This window comes from Ranitomeya imitator, chromosome 5 (genome assembly GCF_032444005.1).
Source record: "Ranitomeya imitator isolate aRanImi1 chromosome 5, aRanImi1.pri, whole genome shotgun sequence".
In the NCBI taxonomy this organism is placed as follows: Eukaryota; Metazoa; Chordata; class Amphibia; order Anura; family Dendrobatidae; genus Ranitomeya; species Ranitomeya imitator.
In genome coordinates, this window is record NC_091286.1 from 130,872,725 (window position 1) to 130,890,816 (window position 18,092).

The 18,092-nt window shown below is 42.6% G+C and overlaps 1 protein-coding gene across 1 annotated transcript in view; it reads left to right on the forward strand.

Moving 5' to 3' along the window:
- Positions 1–18,092, forward strand: part of LOC138681555 (sulfotransferase 6B1-like) — a 65,549-nt gene that overhangs the window by 11,835 nt on the left and 35,622 nt on the right. Inside the window, exons 2-4 of the mRNA XM_069769154.1 lie at positions 8,651–8,760; positions 10,072–10,158; positions 12,957–13,083. Coding sequence (XP_069625255.1) covers positions 8,651–8,760; positions 10,072–10,158; positions 12,957–13,083 — 324 coding nt within the window. The remainder of the gene's footprint in view (positions 1–8,650; positions 8,761–10,071; positions 10,159–12,956; positions 13,084–18,092) is intronic.

An 18,092-nucleotide genomic window follows, 5' to 3' on the forward strand; every position in this document is an offset into this window, starting at 1 on the left:
CCTTAGGGTTAGGGTTAGGATCCCGTTAAGGTTAGGGGGTGGCTTATCAGTGTGTATTCTTGTGTTTTTCTATTGAAACGCATGCGTTTAAAAACGCATGCAAACGCATGTGCTTAAAAACGCATGCGTTTACATAGACAGCAATACGTTTTTTTGCGGCAAAAAACGCCGCTAGAAATAACTACATGTTGCATTTCTGCAACAAAACGCAAGCGTAGAAACGACGCATGTGTCGTGAAAACGCGGCAAAACGCATGCAAAAAAACATGCGTTTTTAATGTTAAGTATAGGAAAAAAAATGCATGCATTTTTTTGCACTAAAACGCAGCGGCAAAAAACGCAAATGTGAAACCAGCCTAAGTCATTAAGATTTTGAGGCTGTCGCTTGGCAACTTGGATCTTCAACTCCATCCATAAGTTCTCTATGGGATTAAGGTCTGGAGACTGGCTAGGCCACTCCATGACCTTAATGTGCTTCTATTTGAGCCACTCGTTTGTTGCCTTGGCTATATGTTTTGGGTCACTGTCTTGCTGGAAGACCCAGCCACGACCTATTTTTAATGTCCTGGTGGAGGAAAGAAGGTTGTCACTCAGGATTTAAGGTACATGGCTCCATCCACTATCCCATAGATGCGGTGAAGCGGTCCAGTGCCCTTAGCATAAAAACACCCCCAAAACATAATGTTTCCACCTCCATGCTTGACAGTGGCGACAGTGTTCTTTGGGTCATAGGCAGCATTTTGCTTCCTCCAAACACGGCGAGTTAATGCCAAAGACCTCAATTTTGTATCATCTGACCACAGCACCTTCTCCCAATCACTCACAGAATCATCCAGGTGTTCATTGGCAAAGTTCAGACTGGCCTGCACATGTGCCTTTTACAGCAAGGGGACCTTGTGGGCACTTCAGGATTTTAAACCTTTACTGCGTAATGTATAACCAATAGTTTTCTCAGTGACTGTGGTGCCAGCTGCCTTGAGATCATTAATAAGTTCACCCCGTGTAGTTTTTGGGCTGATCTTTCACCTGCCTCATGATTAAGGATACCCCACGAAGTGAGATATTGCATGGTGCCCCAGATCGATGTCGATTGACAGTCATTTTGTATTTCTTACTATTGCACCAACAGTTATCTCCTCACCCAGTGTCTTACTTATGGTTTTGTAGCCTATTCCAACTTTGTGCAGGTCTACGATTTTGTCCCTGACATCCTTATAAAGCTTTTTGGTCTTGCCCATGTTGTAGAGGTTAGAGTCTGACTGATTAATTGAGTCTGTGGACAGGAGCCTTTTATAAAGGTGACTATGTAAGACAGCTGTCTTTAATGGAGGTAACAAGTTGATTAGGAGTGTCTAACTGGTCTGTAGGAGCCAGAACTCTGAATGGTTGGTTGGGGTTCAAATACTTATTTCTCACTGCAAAATGCAAATTTATACAATGTGATTTTTTTTATTTTTTTTTTTATTTTATTTTTGATATTCTATCTCTCAATGTTAAAATTAACTTGTCCTTAAAATTATAGACTGTTCATGTCTTTGTCAGTAGGCAAACTTACAACATCAGCACTAGTACTTTTGAAATGATGTATATATTTCTCATGACTGCTCCTCCCACCTCTTTATGTGATACAGTTTGAGAGAGCCACACTTTTTCTATCCATCTCTCTCTATATGATCACCTTGTCTTGATGATTTTTTTAATCTACCATATATACTCGAGTATAAGCCGAGACCCCCTAACTTTGCCACAAAAAAATGGGAAAACTTAATGACTCGAATATAAGCCTAGGGTGGAAAATGCAGCAGCTACCGGTAAATGTCAAAAATAAAAATAGGTACCAATAAAAGTAAAATTAATTGAGACATTAGTAGGTTAAGTGTTTTTGAATATCCATATTGAATCAGGAGCCCCATATAATGCTCCATTCAGTTCCTGATGGGCCCCATAAGATGCTCCATATTAAAAAAATGCCCCATATAATCCTGCATAAAGGTTAATAATGGCTCCATAAGATGCTCCATATTAATAAAATGCCCCATATAATGCTGCACAAAGGTTAATAATGGTCCCATAAGATGCTTCATAGAGACATTTGACCCATAGAATACTGCACAAATGCTGATTATGGCTCCATAGAGTGGGAGTGGAGTCGCATCCATATTCATTATTGTAAGGAGCGGTACCACGTGACCGCTCAACACAGGAAGAAGCTGTCAGCGCCTGGAGACCATCGGAGATGCAGGGACCATGCAAGGAGCAGATGAGTATGTCATAGCAACCGCTCCCCCTCCCACCCCCGGGACAATGGCTCGAGTATAAGCAGAGAGGGGCACTTTCAGCCTAAAAAAAATGGGCTGAAAATTTTGGCTTGTACTCGAGTTTATAGGGCTATGTGCCTTTTATATTTAATAAAGTTAATACGTGTTTGCACAAGAATATTTGGACTTTTTCTCCATGTCCTTTTGTATTTAAAATTGGGAGAGAGTGCTTTGCAATGAGTGCCTGAAGTCAGGGGACCAGGATGGGGCATATCATTATACTGGGGGCGAACACATGTATCTATAGGATCTAGAATTTTGAAGTGTCATCCCTTCAGCTGACAAGCCCTGTGATTCACTTTCTAATGAAGAGCACTGCTTGTCATCTGAAGGCATGGTACTCCAAAGCATCAGCTGGATACATGCAGAGGAGGACAGAAGTCTGATCTTAGCTAGCGTACACAGACAGCTGTTACTGACAAAGGTACCCCCACCAATGACTAGCCCTCCTGAGTTCATCTGATCCCGATTTCCAGACCTGAAGTAGCAGAGCCAGAATCACAACAGAGGAAAATGGCAGCCACACAGAGTTGAGCGTACAGGAGCAGGGAAGGTAATAGTTAGGACATATGAAAGGGGGTGAAATTAGTAGTGGAAAACCTCTTTGTGTTGTCTTAAGCATGTGAACTGCATGCTCGAAGGAATTGAGAACTGATGATTGAATCAGACATTGCAGAATATTCCAATTCTTTTAATTAAAAAATCATGGGTTGCTTTTGCAGTATGTTTTGGTTCATTGGATGGCACTTCATGGTACAGATGGACAATTAACCTTCTGATTGAATCTGATCAGAAAGTATAGCCCTGTACACATCAGAATTCATCTAGCTGCTCCTGAATTTAGTCATCAATAAACACTAGAGACCCAGTTCCATTGGAAGCCATGCATGACCATGCCGTCACACTACCTCCACCATGATTTATGGAGGATGTGGTAGGCTTTGGATGAGCCATTCCAGGTCTTCACCTTATTTTCTTCTCATTATTCTCGTACAGGTTGATCTTCTTTTCCTCTGTTTAAAAGAATGCTTTCACAGAACTGGGATGGTTTGTTTTATTTATTTATTTTTTTTTTTTGGCAGCGTCTAATCTGGCCTTTCTATCTTTCAGGCTGATGGTTTGCATCTTGAGATGAACCTTCTGTATTTGCTCTGAAGAAGTCTTCTCTTTATGGTAGACTTAGATACTGAAACACCTACTTCTTGGAGAGTGTTCTTCACTTGGGTGGATGTTGCAAAGGGGTTTTTCTTCACCATGGAATGATTCTGTGATCATCTACTACTGTTGCCTTCCTGTCATGCTCCACCAAGGAGCCAGACTGCGCACGGTCAGGTGGATGGGAAGGGAAGCACTACCACTAGGGAAAGATTTGAATTGCCATCTTTGACACTTTCCCTGATGTCCTTAGATGGTTTTTTTACCCTGTCTTGCCCCAAGTATGGCCTTGGCTAGTGCGTAAGGCATTGGCAACGCTTGTCCTGCTCTAGAATAAAGTAACAAAGGGAAACAGATAAGGGTAAGAAAAAGCAGGATGGAATAGGTCACTGCTCTTGCAAACCAAATGCAGGCTCTGTCTCTCCAAGTGACAGAATTAAAAGGGGTGGTTTTGCAGCAAGCTTATTCTGTCCTGGTCTTTGGATCATCACAGCCCAAACTGCCACTTCCAGAAAAATGTTCAGGAGAACACAGTAGGTTTGTGGTCCTGAGAGATTAGCTCTCAAGGAGTATAGAACTGAGAGTCTAGCTAAAGGACTCATTGGGCCTTCTTCTTAGCCAGTAGCAGCTGGATTCTTCTTTGTCAAAAAGAAGGATGGTGGATTTAAGGCCATGTCTGGGCTTCCAGGAGCTCAAACAAACAGTATGGGATCCTTATCCTCTTCCACTCATGCTTGACCTTTTAATCAGATATGGTTCTTTAAACTTGACCTTGGGGGGACTATAATCGGATTTGGGTCAAACAAGGGGATGAGTGGAAAGCTGCATTTAACACTCTGGAGGGACACTTACAAAACTTGTGATGTCTTACCAATGGAAGTTAGGTAAGTTAGGGAAGTTTGTAATTCTTTACTTAGATGACCTTCTTATATACTCATGGGATCACAAGTCTCATATGGTACATGTCAGGCAGGTACTTCAAATTCTCAGAGAGAATAAGTTGTATGTTAAACTCGAGGTGTGTATTAACCATACAAGAACTTCCTTTTTTGGGTTGTATAATTTCTTCTTCAGGTTTTTGAATGGATCCCACCAAATTACAAGTGTTCTCTAAGGCATCTCACTCTTGCCTTGAGTGTTCACAGTCAACCTTGGACAGACATTTCCATGGATTGTAAAACTGATTTGCCCTCCTCATCTGGTAATACGGCAATGTTGGTGATTGATAGGTTTTCTAAAATGACACAGTTTTTATGACATGCCAAGACTTTAGCCAAGGTCTTTGTTCGTAAAATTGTTAGTTCCCTTTAATATTGTCTCATACAGAAGAATGCAGTTTATTGCTAAATTCTGGAGAGCTTTTTCTTCTCGATTAGGGATTAAGGTATCCCATTCTTCGGTGTTCCACCCTCAGTCTAATGCACAATCAGAATGTGTGAATAAAAATCTGGAGCTGTATTTACATAGTTTTGTACTGGGGTTTCACCCTTTTTCTGTGTCTATGGTTATCATTCTCAGTTTTGGACTTTTCAGGAAGGAAATTAATCAGGGGTACTTGGGGAGGATAAGTTTGTTAAATCATCATCTTCTTGGGAGAGGGTTCAGCGACATTTGTGAAGCATGAGTACTAAATCTAAACTTTGGGCTGATTGTAAACATATGCCTGGTCCGGACGTGTGTGTGTGTGTGTGTGTGTGTGTGTGATCTGGTGTGGATGCCTACCAAGAACTAGAGGTTGCCAATCCTCTAGTATTAATTATTTTAGACAGCAAAAGAGGGTATTACATGCCAGAAGGCTAATTAAATTACCACAGTGTCCGCAGTAAAAAAAATCTCCATCTTGCTCCAAAAGATTAAATACAAGCGATGAAATTAGGATCCTTGTTTATCACAAGGAAATTCCTAGATACATTAAATTGAGTAGTCCATATTCGAGTCCATTGAAATAAGTGGCAGATCCTTCACAAAATGTTCGACACCACTCATGGGGAAAAGGTGATAACGATCCATGAGGCGACCTTGGAGGGGCATGTCCGGACTGAAGTAGTTCCGTGTTGACCCACCTGTAGATGATAACTTGTTCCTCAAGGTAGACCTCTTTCTTGGCAGGTCACAAGAACTGATGAAGTTGTTTTTCTTTGGCATTCCCATCATACACACACATTTTACTCTTGCCTACAGTCTGACATGAGAGAGAGATATAATTTACAATATGTCGCGACAAAACAATATCTGAGTCAGTGGGATCCGTTGAAACGTTTCAGTTATTACCTCATAAAGTGACACTGGTCAGATTTAAAAAATTTGGCCTTTTCATTAACATCAAAATTGGCCCTGTCATTAAAGGTACCTTCACATTAAGCGACGCTGCAGCGATATAGACAACGAGCCTATCGCTGCAGCGTCGCTGTTTAGGTCGCTAGGAGACGTCAAACATGGCAACAGCAGAACGATGCAGGAGCGATCCAGTGACGTAACGGCGACTCACTTATCGTTCTCGCTGGTTGTAAGCTCCATGAAAAAACATTGCAGGCATCATTGCTTTTGCTGTCAAACATGACGAATCACGCCGACCTGACGACCAAATAAAGTTCTGGACTTCTAGCTCCGACCAGCGATGTCACAGCGGGATCCTGATCGCTGCTGCGTGTCAAACACAATGAGATCGCTATCCAGAACGCTGCAACGTCACGGATCGCTGTCGTTCTCGTTCTAAAGTTGCTCAGTGTGAAGGTACCTTAAGGAATTAACGTACATGCAGATGTTCTATTGCTACAGTTTCCTACTATACACAAAGGAAATGCTACATTGTTTAAGGATCAGCGTGTTAAGGAAGTAATGCCTCCTTCATGGGGACCTTTTCCAAAATGATTGAATCATAAGGTATTTTAGAGTTTTACGATGGAAACATGGGGTTAAATCGCCTTAGGATTTGATTCTGCATTACCATAAGCCCCCTCAATGTGTGTTGCTTTTTGTTTTTTTTCCTCTATATTTTTTTTCAGTTAACACTTATTGTAAAGCTATACCTTATTGTGATAGAACTTTATAATAAGTGCTTCTGAATTTTATTAAGCCAATAATTTGGCCGTTTGTATACATGGGGTTATAAAACACTATCTATTGAATCATTATGACTAACATCAATTCACGTATTTAAAATGTTTAAATGAGTTCCAAATATTTGTTTGGATTTTCCAAGTCCTAAAATAAAGCATTGGCAGGATCATATCCACTGGAAGGTGTGTGTGTGTGTGTGTGTGTTCTGCAGTAGATTGGGGCTACTGTTACCCTGCCATAAAATGTCACACATCTTTACCATAGAATCCACACAAAATATTAGTCCTTTTGAATATTGCAAGTGTTAACAGAGCCAATCTAAGGTTGTTTTGGTGCATATTGATCTATATAGATAAGCTAAAATATATAACTCTTAATAATTTAGTATTAAAATTGTAACGCTGCAACAGACCTAAATAGAATCACCATAAACCTTGGTGTATAACCGCACAAGAAAGAAAGCAAGGGGGGTGGAGGTCAAGTGCCTCACATTATTCTATCACTATCTTGGCCCAGCTTGCCGCGGAAGTTGGCGCCCCCGTTCACAATTGGCTAGCCCTTCTGACCCTAGTTCAGGCGTTCTCACCAACTAGGGCCTACTATCAGATTTGGACCCTGGTGTACAAATAATATCTCAAAGTGCTGAAAGTCACACAAAACAGTTCCTCAGATGAATGCATGATTCTGCAAGGTTACATACTGTATATAGAAGACCAAAATGCTCTTGTTCGGCATGTCAGTCTGATAAAAATGACAGGCAAATTGGTTGCATGAAACCAAATGTATCCATAACTGGCTCATTAAAAGAAACACCTTCTTCTAAATGATATAGCTTATCAAGCCAATCTGTAACACCAACAACCTACACTTACATCCATATTAGGCACACCATCATAAGGGAAATGTCCTCACTACAGGTTGGCCGTACTATCTATTCTATTCTGTGAACAATCCTAGAATGTTAAGAGTTGGAAGAGACATCAAGGGTCATCGTGTCCAACCCCCTGCTCAATGCAGGATTCACTAAACCACTTCAATATGGACAACTATCAGCTAAGTAGTTTACAATACTTTGTACACACAGAGCCTCTGTACTATCAGTAACGTGGAAGCCCCCTGTATTTCAGTTAACAAATGACAGACCTGAGTGGGGACTTGCTTTTTTGTGGATTGAGTTGAAGCTTTTATTGGGAACATTTTACATAACGTTTGGGATCACATTTATCTGGCGCTCTATGTGGACATCGGGGTTTCCATTTAAATCTCCTAATCACATAATTTAGATGAAACCCCTGAGGGAGTCACTCACTATAACAAGGCAGCAGAGTTAGTCTGGACTCCGTCTGGCCTCTGAACAAAGGTGCACAAAACTGTTTGACTGTGCCGAGCCTTACTGAGATCTTTGGGAGGCAAGATGAATAAATCAACATCAGGTTTTATTGATGATTTTTTTTATATCCATTTTGACACTGTTCCTCATGCTGTATAAGTGATTAGATGGCTTTATTCTTCGGGTCAGTGCAATTACAGCGATACCAGATTTTATTTTACTTTTTTTTTTCTCAAAGTTTTTGCATCACCATATATTGATAGCTATAACCCTTAACCTTCATATATTTCTGCCGACAGTCATGTTGGAGCTTGTTTTTTCAGGGATGAGTTGACATTTTTATTTTTACACTCTTGCACACACACTTTTTTTTATTGCTTCCAATAGATTTTTGAGAGGCAGAATGAAAATACAGCAGTTCGGAAACTGCTTAGTGCGTGTGTGTGTATATTATTATATATATTTTTTTCTCCCCCTACCTTGTTAGGGGGTTTTGGCACTTGGACCTAAGTGGTGATATAAAAAAAAATCTATTCCGTGAATAGATAATTCATGATATTTAGGGGACAACCATTTCACTGTCCCATTGGTTTAGTTAAACATAGTTGTCTCTAGAACATCCAAAAAAATGTATTCCTGTATTATTGTAGTAACAAAAAAAAATGCGCAAATAATGGGAAAATGCTTTATGCATTGCATATTTTATTTTGTCATTGCATATTTTATTTTGTATAGTAACTTCTCTTATACATTGATATATCAACAGAACTTTTACATTTTGTTTTAGGAACAAACTGGTCAATAGAGATACTTCACCAAATGCTCTATGAGCAACAAAACAAAGAACCTACCATAGACAATGCTATGCTTGAATTTGGAAAACCAGAAAAATATGAGGTTTGTTACATTCTATTTCATCTAAGGCTTCTTATAAAATTGTCGTTTAAACTTAGTACTGCATATAATATTACTATTAATTAATTTTGATTAGATACATGAGCAATAAATGCAAAAAAATGTCGTCCTAGGCGTCATTTCCATCAAGACAAGAGCCCATAGCACTTCCCAGAATGTATGTTTGTTTGTTGGTGGACACCAGTGATTTCTTTAAAAGCATTCTTCAAGGGGTTGTGCACTACTCAGACAACCCCAGCTCAATTAGTATGTTTGCACTAAAAGAACAACACCTACACTCTGCGTCGTTCTAGTGGTGACCGCTCTCGCTTTCCTGGGGCACGTGTGAGATTGTGTGCAGGCCACGCTGGCTTCACTCTCCCCCATCGGGCATATCAGAGATCAAAAGGAAGTGAGTGGCTAGCTGCAGCTCTGACTTAGGACAGTGTCAGACTGCCATGGCACTGCACGGACTGGCCCAGCACCTCTCCTGACCTGAGCAACACAGCGTGATGGATTACTATGCAGCTGTCCAGCTTGGGTCAGGAGAGCCGACAGCTAGTACGAGGTTTACGTTGCGATTCTCAGACGAGAAGTACAGCAGTCTGCCTCTGCCCATACTCTTTATGTCCGATTTGTCTGAAGGTTGGGATTCTGCTCAAGTGACAACATCTCACGCGAGTTCTGAGAAAGTGAGTGTCGACTCCACTGGAACTGTATCAGAGGTGAGTGTAGGTGGTGGTGTGGTGGTTTTTTTTTGTTTGTTTGTTTTTTTTCTGGTGGAAACATGCTGATTGGGACTGCGTTGTCAGATTAGTGGACAACCCCTTTAGATATACGCCCCATACACTGCCCGTGTTTGGCTGGTCATTCCTCGGCAGAACAAATATTTTCAGACCACATCAGCCATATTGAAATGTATATTTTTTGTAGATGAGATGGGCAATACCTTCCATCAGCCCCCAAAAAATCAATATGTGCAATGTGTGTTTAGCGCCAAAATTAACATTTATAGGATGGATCCAAGCAACAGATGATTGTAAGTTATTTTCAAAATCTGACATTCAACCGTTTTTTGTATGTGTATGGGAAAAGGGTCCTGCTGAACTAGTTATATCTCAGTATTTCAGGATAACCTGAATTAAGTGTGTTATTACTCTGTGGGTGTTTGTCCATGACTTGGACCCATAGACTTGATTCCCCCCCCCTTTTTTTTTATATTCTTACTCAAATAAGTTTCCTCTCTTCCTTACTATTTGGACATTACTGCTTGGACTTTCACTAACGTGTTCCTTATTATATCTTGCTCTTAAGTTCCTGAAGCACCAACCTTCTCCAAGACTATTTGCCTCACATCTAACTTATGAAAATGTACCAAAATCTTTCTTGGAAAAGACAAAGGTACAGTAGCTGATTATGCATAGCTAGTTTTTTTTTCTGAATTACCAGATACTACATATAACTGTTAACATTATTGCATTATCTATATTTTTAATGTATTCAAATGTGAGACTAGTTGAAGCTTTCAAAATAAACATTGTACTTTAAAGGGGTTTTCTAAGTACACCCGATGCTAAAATATTAAACTGAGCCAATACTCCTCATTCCCAGGTCTCGTGCCAGGTCTCCTCCACTGCTCTGGTCTCTATTGACTGCAGTGGTGATGACATGACTGCAGTACACATCACTGCTACAGCCAACCATTGAGCTCGGGAGATTATGCTCTACATTGCCACTGCTGCTGAGCTCTGCAAGTACGAGAGGCAATGAAGTGTCCTCTAGTCATGATGGCACTGCTGCAGGCAGTACGCAAAGATGTGAGGGAAAAGGGGGGATATTGGGAAGGGGGAGTACAATCGGATCCAATGGGATAATCCAAGCAAAAGGAAAAGACTTTCCCTAAGGGATGTGAGATGTATTATCATAACAGCCCCACCCATATCCAGTGCAGGTCACTTTGTGGAAGATGTGAAGTCCGAACACCAGCGGCCGGACTGCTGTAGGCTTTAATTGGCTGCACGTGACATGAACAGCACATCATTTGATGACTTGCTGCTTAAAGTCAACTGATGCCTACAACCAATCACAGGCCACAGCAATCTGGCGGCTGGTGGAACTGTGACTTCACAGCTACTTGACCCTGTACAGGTCAATGGAGTCCCTGTAAAACGGCTCATGCTGCCCGTCATGCAGGTAACTGTCCCAGGACAGGAGAGAGCAGATTCCTTGCCAGCAAGCTACAAGCAGCAGGGACCTCGCCATCTTAGCGCAAGTAGGAAAGGCTCACGGACCTCAACTGGGAAAGAGATTCTCCCATTGCCTCCAAGCCAGCCAGACCACATCACTACCTGTGCCTGGTACCCTGGACTGTGGCCTACTAACAGTAAACCAGGTAAAGACTTTACAGCTTGTGTCCTCCACTTATTCGTCGGCATACACCATCTTTGCCACACACCTTGGGAGCCCTGGGGACCCCGCTTCACCTGTGAGAAGCGTCACCATCCTGCCGCCATACCATCACCCCAGGGGACCCCTTTAAGGGGCATCGGTCTTTACTGACCAAGAACAACAGGTGGCATAACGAACAATAGACTTTATTCACAATTCCCCTTAAAAGACCTTTCTCCTTTAATTGGGCACGTTGTCCGTGTGCAGTCCGTGTGCCATGCAGGAGACAGCGCTACATTAAGCGCTGTCCCCCCACTGGTTCTGAAGCCGCGATTCATATCTTCCCTGCAGCAGCGTTTGCTGTAGAGAAGATATGAATAATAGTGTGTAAAATCCAGATCCAGGTCATCACCCCCCCTCCCTCGCAGCGTCCTGTCCGTGCCGCACCATGTACGGTATGAGCGGTCACGTGGGGCCGCCGATTAAAGCATGAATATGCGGCTCCACCTCCCATAGGGGTGGAGCCGCATATTCATTACTGTAAATGAGCGGCCCCACGTCACCGCTCATACAGTACATGGTGCGGCCAGGACAGGACGCTGCAAGGGAGCCGGAAGCTAGATGAGTATTTTAATCACAGCGGGGGGGGGGGGCGCACAGGGGGTGGGAGGCGGGTGATGACCTGGATCTGGATTTTACACACTATTATTCATATCTTCTCTACAGCAAACGCTGCTGCAGGGAAGATATGAATGGGACTTCAGCACCAGTGGGAGGGACAGCGCTAAACTTTAGCGCTGTCTCCGGCACGGTGCATGTGGTACCCAGTGGGCACACGGGCGGCACACGTGTGCCGCACGTGTGCCACACTGATGTGCCACAGAAACGCACCGGCACACGGACACAGATAATTCCGGTACCGATTTTTCCGGTACCGGAATTATCTGGACGTGTGAGACTGGCTTAAGGAAGTGACAAAGCATGAAATAAGATATGTGTCATGGCTTCAGCTTTCACAAGTTAGGCTACTTTCACACTGGCGTTTTTTATAATACGTCCCAATGCGTCGTTTAGGGGAAAAAACGCATCCTGCAAAGTTGTTTGCAGGATGCGTTTTGCCCCATAGTTACCTTACTGACGCATTGCGACGTTTTGACACACGTCGCAACCGTCGTGCGAAGGTTGCGCCGTGTTGTGGCAGACCGCTGGGAGCAAAAAACTTTAAATGTAACGTTTTTTGCTGCCGACGGACCGCTTTTTCCGACCGCACATGCGCTGCCGGAACTCCGCCCCCACCTCCCCGTACCTCACAATGGGGCAGCGGATGCGCCGGAGAAATGCATCCGCTGCACCCGTTGTGCGGCGCATCAAAAGCTAGCGTCGGAATCTCGGCCCGACGCAATGCGACGGGCCGATTCCGACGCTAGTGTGAATGTAGCCTTACTGTACTTAAAGGAACCTCCTCCTTCTTATTTCATGAACAGGATAATCCCACAGAGCTGCTGTATAAATGACTGCTTGTATTCCAGATAATGTGTTCTTTATATTGGTGACTTACACAGTGAGTTGACCAGCATTAAGAGCTCTGCATAGGTTCCAGTCCCAGGGCCATGTGTCCCAGTAGAGATATTCTCTGCAATCTTTTCATGTACAGTGCCATGAACTAATGTATAAATTTAAGGTATAACCTAAAGCAATATTAAACACAAACAATGCACCCAGAAAAATATGTTTCTCCGGATCAAATGGTTTGTTATTCCTCTACTTCCTTCTTCTCATAAAATTACATGTTTTTTTTTTTTTTATTACAGATCTTGATAATTCTCCGGAATCCAAAAGATGCAGCTGTCTCTTATTACCATTTCTTAAACAACAATCCTGTCCTTCCCACAATGAGCTCTTGGGACTCGTTTTTTGAAGATTTTATAACTGGAAATGGTAACTTGAACAAGAAATGTTTTTATTATATTGAAATGGTCCTTAGAAGTACCTAACCCTCAATGCATCAAATTGATTGAGTCACCTGTAGTCTTCTCCATAAGCCAGAGTTCAACATGAACAATCAACCAATCCCACGAGGGAGACGAGCAAAAAAAACTGGCCATGTCCAGCTTCATTTCAGTATCCCCAGGGCAGCGCAAACCTCCATTCGGTACTAAAATTCATCTTGGGCGCATCTTGTGATTATTGGGCTTGTGATACACGTCATGATATCGCTTGAGGCATTTTGACAAGCCATGGGTCTAGTTATATATGAGGTGCAAAGGATGCCACCATTTGAGTGCCTTATCAGTTGTTTGCATTACCATGGTCTGTCACAAGGTACCAAAGTGAATGCTGGACCAGGGTAGTAAGAATCACTTTGCACTCATCTATCCACCATGTTTTGGTTATTGGTCTTGGTCAGTGGTTATGTTGTCAACAAAATATACAACCATTATTACTTTTTCCATTTGATAAAGGCCTTGCCTCGTAATGAATTGTGGCACTCATTTAGAAGCAGGGGTCATTTGCTTCTCACATTCTCTCCCATTTATCAGGTGCTTTTCAAATCTTAGTTTGCTTATCTTATCTGCGCTCTATCTGCGCTAGCGCGATGGAATGTTGGCACTTGCGTTAACGCAATGTGAACCTAGCCTTAACGTGTTAAAGGGTCCCAAGATGGCCTCGTGAGTCACCCATGGACAGTGGCCTGTCAGCTCATGCTGAGGACAATGTAGATAAGCAAAAAAAGAAAAAATGATAACACAAAAAAATCCAAAAAATGTATTTTATGTAAAAAAAAAAAAAAAAAAATGAACACTTTTTTGGTATTACCGCGACCTTATAAAAACTGTCCTACTAGTTAAACCCCTTTAGTAAGAAAGGCAAAAAATTATACATGCCTTATCATACTGCAGAACAAAAAGTGAAATAAAATGTGATGAAAAAGACAATGTACATAAAAATGGTACAGCTTGTCCTGCAATAAAATGAGCTGCCACTCAGATCCTTCAGCGGTAAAATAAAAAAGTTACAGCTCTCAGAATAAAGCGATGCAAAAAATTACATTTTCTGCAAAATAGTTTCGTGTAAAAGCCCCAAAACAAAAAACTATATAAATGAGGTGTTGCTGTAATCGTACTGACTCGAAGAATGAAGCTGCCTCATTAATTTTACTACACGCTTAACGGCATAAAATAAAAAACAAAAATAATTTCTGAATTGCTGATTTTTGTCCATTCTCCCTCCCAAAAATTGGAATAGAAAGTGATAAAAAAAATCATCTGCCCAAAAATGGTACGAATAAAATGTCATCTTACAAAAAACAAGTCCTCTCTTTGACATTCAGCTATAATTTTTCCATATTTTTGCTATCAAAAATGTAGTAACTAAATGTAAAAACTAGTTTTTTGTTTGTGTTTTTTTGCAATAAAAAGCGTGTTTTAGTGTGTGACTGTAGCAAAACCTAAAAACCCTATATAAATATGGTATCGCTGAACCGAAGAATAAAGTCGGCTAATCACTTATACCGCACAAGGAATGGCGTAAAAAAGAAATCATCACCTGCTGGTCCCCCTTATTATCCAGCAGTGTCCGTCTTTTTAGGCGTGCATAAAAACCCAGTCTACCAGTCTTGTCCACCTCTGAAATCATTGCACAAAAGCCAGACTGAGTGCTGAGTGACTCTGACGCATTATAGTGAATGGATCCCTTCGGGGGGGGGGTCTCCTCTGAATTGCATCACTGGGAGATTTAGATGTACGCAGAAAGCAATAGTGTAGAGTAACCACGCCATGAATATACCCTCTGGGTCAACAAGTAGAATCAGCTGTGGAGGATATCCAATATTAAAACATAACTTTTAATAATCTAAAATTACAATATAATGTACACCGATCACAGACACAAACAAAAACAAAGTGCTCAAGTGAACCAGTGCTCAAGAATAAAAATTGGATTGGTCTCACCAAATGAAGACGGACATATACTGGTATATTTCCCAGTCTCTTCACTGAAGGAACAGGGTCCAGAGCTGTAGAAGGGGGGTAGGGTTCAGTGTTACTATCTACCCTGTATAGCCCTTTGTAACTCCTGTCCTTACAAGGACAGGTCCCAAGTGGACCCTACTATGGACAACCACCACAACAGGAGTGTAGATGAAGTAAGGTTTCCTTTTTCTCCCACAACAGGAATCTAGATGAAACAAAGTTCCTTTTACTCCCAACGCGTTTCAACTCCAGTCCTGGAGAATCATCAGGAGAGTTTGAATAGAAATGTGTGCCAATAGGCACCAATAGTCCAAACAGAAGTCTGTATGTGTCATGGGTCCCTCAGTGGCTGGGTGCCTCAGAGCTAAAATGACTGTCTGTGTCCGCAGTCTACAATAAGTCCTCAACTACGTCTCAAGCAACTCTTCTTTTACACACCAAGGCCCGCCTCTTATTGATGGCGTAAGTAAGATTGTAACCTAAAAGGTATAAAGTCACCTCCCCTGTGTAACGCACGTGTTAGAAACAGGTGGAAGTGTATACTCGCAGTTCGTATAACCATTAATATACCAGCCCGGTGTACATACCCAGTGCATGGAGCGCACGTCTAACGGAAGTTGTAGCGCCACATTGACTATGTCATATCCTGGCCGGCACCTGCCTGATCCCTCAATCTATGCGCTCCGCATAGTGGCCGGATGTGGCGGCGCCATGTTATAGGAGGAAGTGTCCACCAGCAGTGCGAATGTGAGCTGGTATGCCTGCCCGATAATTGCGCCTATGTGAAAGAGGCACACGTATACCGGAAATACTAACGCCATCTTAAATACGTCACATCCTGGCCAATGTATGCCTATTACCCCGGCTTCTGCGCTCCAAATAGTGGAACGCATAAGGGCCGGATATAGTGACGCCATATTGGTGCGTCTTTTCTCATGTGACAACGGTCCCCAATAACCAAGACAATTGGACCGGAGGGCTGGGCCATCGGTACAAACGTAATCCAAACCGGCGGCGCAGCCATGGAGATTGTACAAAAGAAGGGGGAGGAGGGCACCATGTGCTAAATCACCGAGCGGGCAAAAAGGGTGGGGGGAGGTGGGGGCACCTCAGGCAAGTCGCCATATTCACCAGGGCCCAGATGCATGATACATTTGAAACCAAGTCAGATGTGCCATATGGCACCCGCAGATAGGTCCAGGGGGCATAATAAAGCTTGAGTGTATGCCCCACTATGGATTTGTCTGCTTACAGGGATACTGAGACGTTTATAAACAAATTGGTGGGGAGACCACATCAGATATATAAAAGTCGGGTGCCAGCATACATGAGAGTCCAGCATCACAATAATAATGTATGACATTGCAGTCGAGTCAACACTTGATGTAAAGATAAAAAGGGCTATCCTAGGGAACGGCAGTGGCTCGAACCCAAAAAGTCACTGTGGACTGACTCACAATCTTGTTTCCTTTGGTAGTTTGGCCCAACTACAGACGCATGATACAGAGCAAGAGGATACAGTGTTAGGCATGACACATAATTATCGAATAAGAACATATATAGAGAACAGGGGGAGGGGAGGGACACTACAGGTGTGGTTAGAGAGGGGAAAGGAGGAACGGTTCCTATCACAAAAAGCAGACAAAATTAAGCTGCTCATTCAAGCCCCGAGGGTGGCATGAATCCAAGAGGAAAATCCAGCTTGCTTCCCTCTGGAGAAGCATCCTATCAAAATCACCCGCCATAGGAGATATCTGTACTTTGTCAATTCCCATAAAGCGTAGCACTTTGGTATCACCTCCATGTGTGCCATTGATATGCTTTGCGATAGGGGTGTCCCTCTGATTGCGTATGTCGCCAAGGTGCTCACCCACCAGTCTTCTAAATTCTCTAATTGTTTTTCCTATATAGGTCATACCACACACTCACGTGGCACTATAGATGATACCCACAGTTTTACAATTAATAAACTCTCTAATCACAAAGGTTTTTGTGTGTTGTCATTAAAGAATTCTTTTCCAGTGTTAATAGATTCACATGCCACGCAGGTAACACATTTGTAGCAACCTGCTGGTCTCTTAGGCAACCATGTCACCTTCTTGGGTGTGGTGTAGTGACTATGTACAAGTCTGTCCCCCAACGTCCTACCCCTACGGTATGTGATATTTGGTTTTTTACCAAGAATGTCAGCAAGCTCCCCATCCATCCCAAGTATCCCCCAGTGTTCTCTAAGAATCTTCCTGACAGATGTTGCCCCATTGTGAAAAGTGCATATCAATCTGGTTTCTTTAGATGTAAACCACAAAGTGCTCAACGTAGAGTGCTGGATAAATGTGATCCCAAATATTTATGTAAAATATCAAGGGGCTTCCACTCTACTGGTAGCGCAAAGGCTGTGGAAAAGCACTATGGCGCTGCACAGCCCCCCCCAAACAAATTCTGCAAATTCTGCATTCCCAAATCCAAATGCTCCCCCCCCCCCCCCCTTCTGAGCCCCAGTGTGCCTAAACAAAATTTGGTGTCCACATGTTTGGCAGTTCTGTAACCATGACAGCGTGCCTAATTTACGGGTGCGTGTCTCCAGAAGCAACACCTGGTCGCTACCACGTACTGGTGACTGCAATGTTCTGGGGACTACAACGTACAGGCACCACAATGGCAGTTTACAATTTTTACTCGGCAACATCCACTGCTGCTTGTTTCTGGGAAACACCCATGGAGTCAAGTCCTCACTGCACCTGTAGATAAATTCCCAAACTGGTATAATTTCCAAAATGGGGTCACTTGGGGGGGGACTTTGTTCTTCTAGCACTTAGTGGCTCTGAATATGGCGTCCGCAAATTATTCTAGCAAAATCTGCGCTCCCAGAGGAAAATGGCGCTCTGTCCTTCCTGAGTCTCGCCGTATGGCTAAGCAGTACTGTACAGTCACATATGGGGGATTGGTGTACTGAGGAGAAATTGCGCAACAAATTTT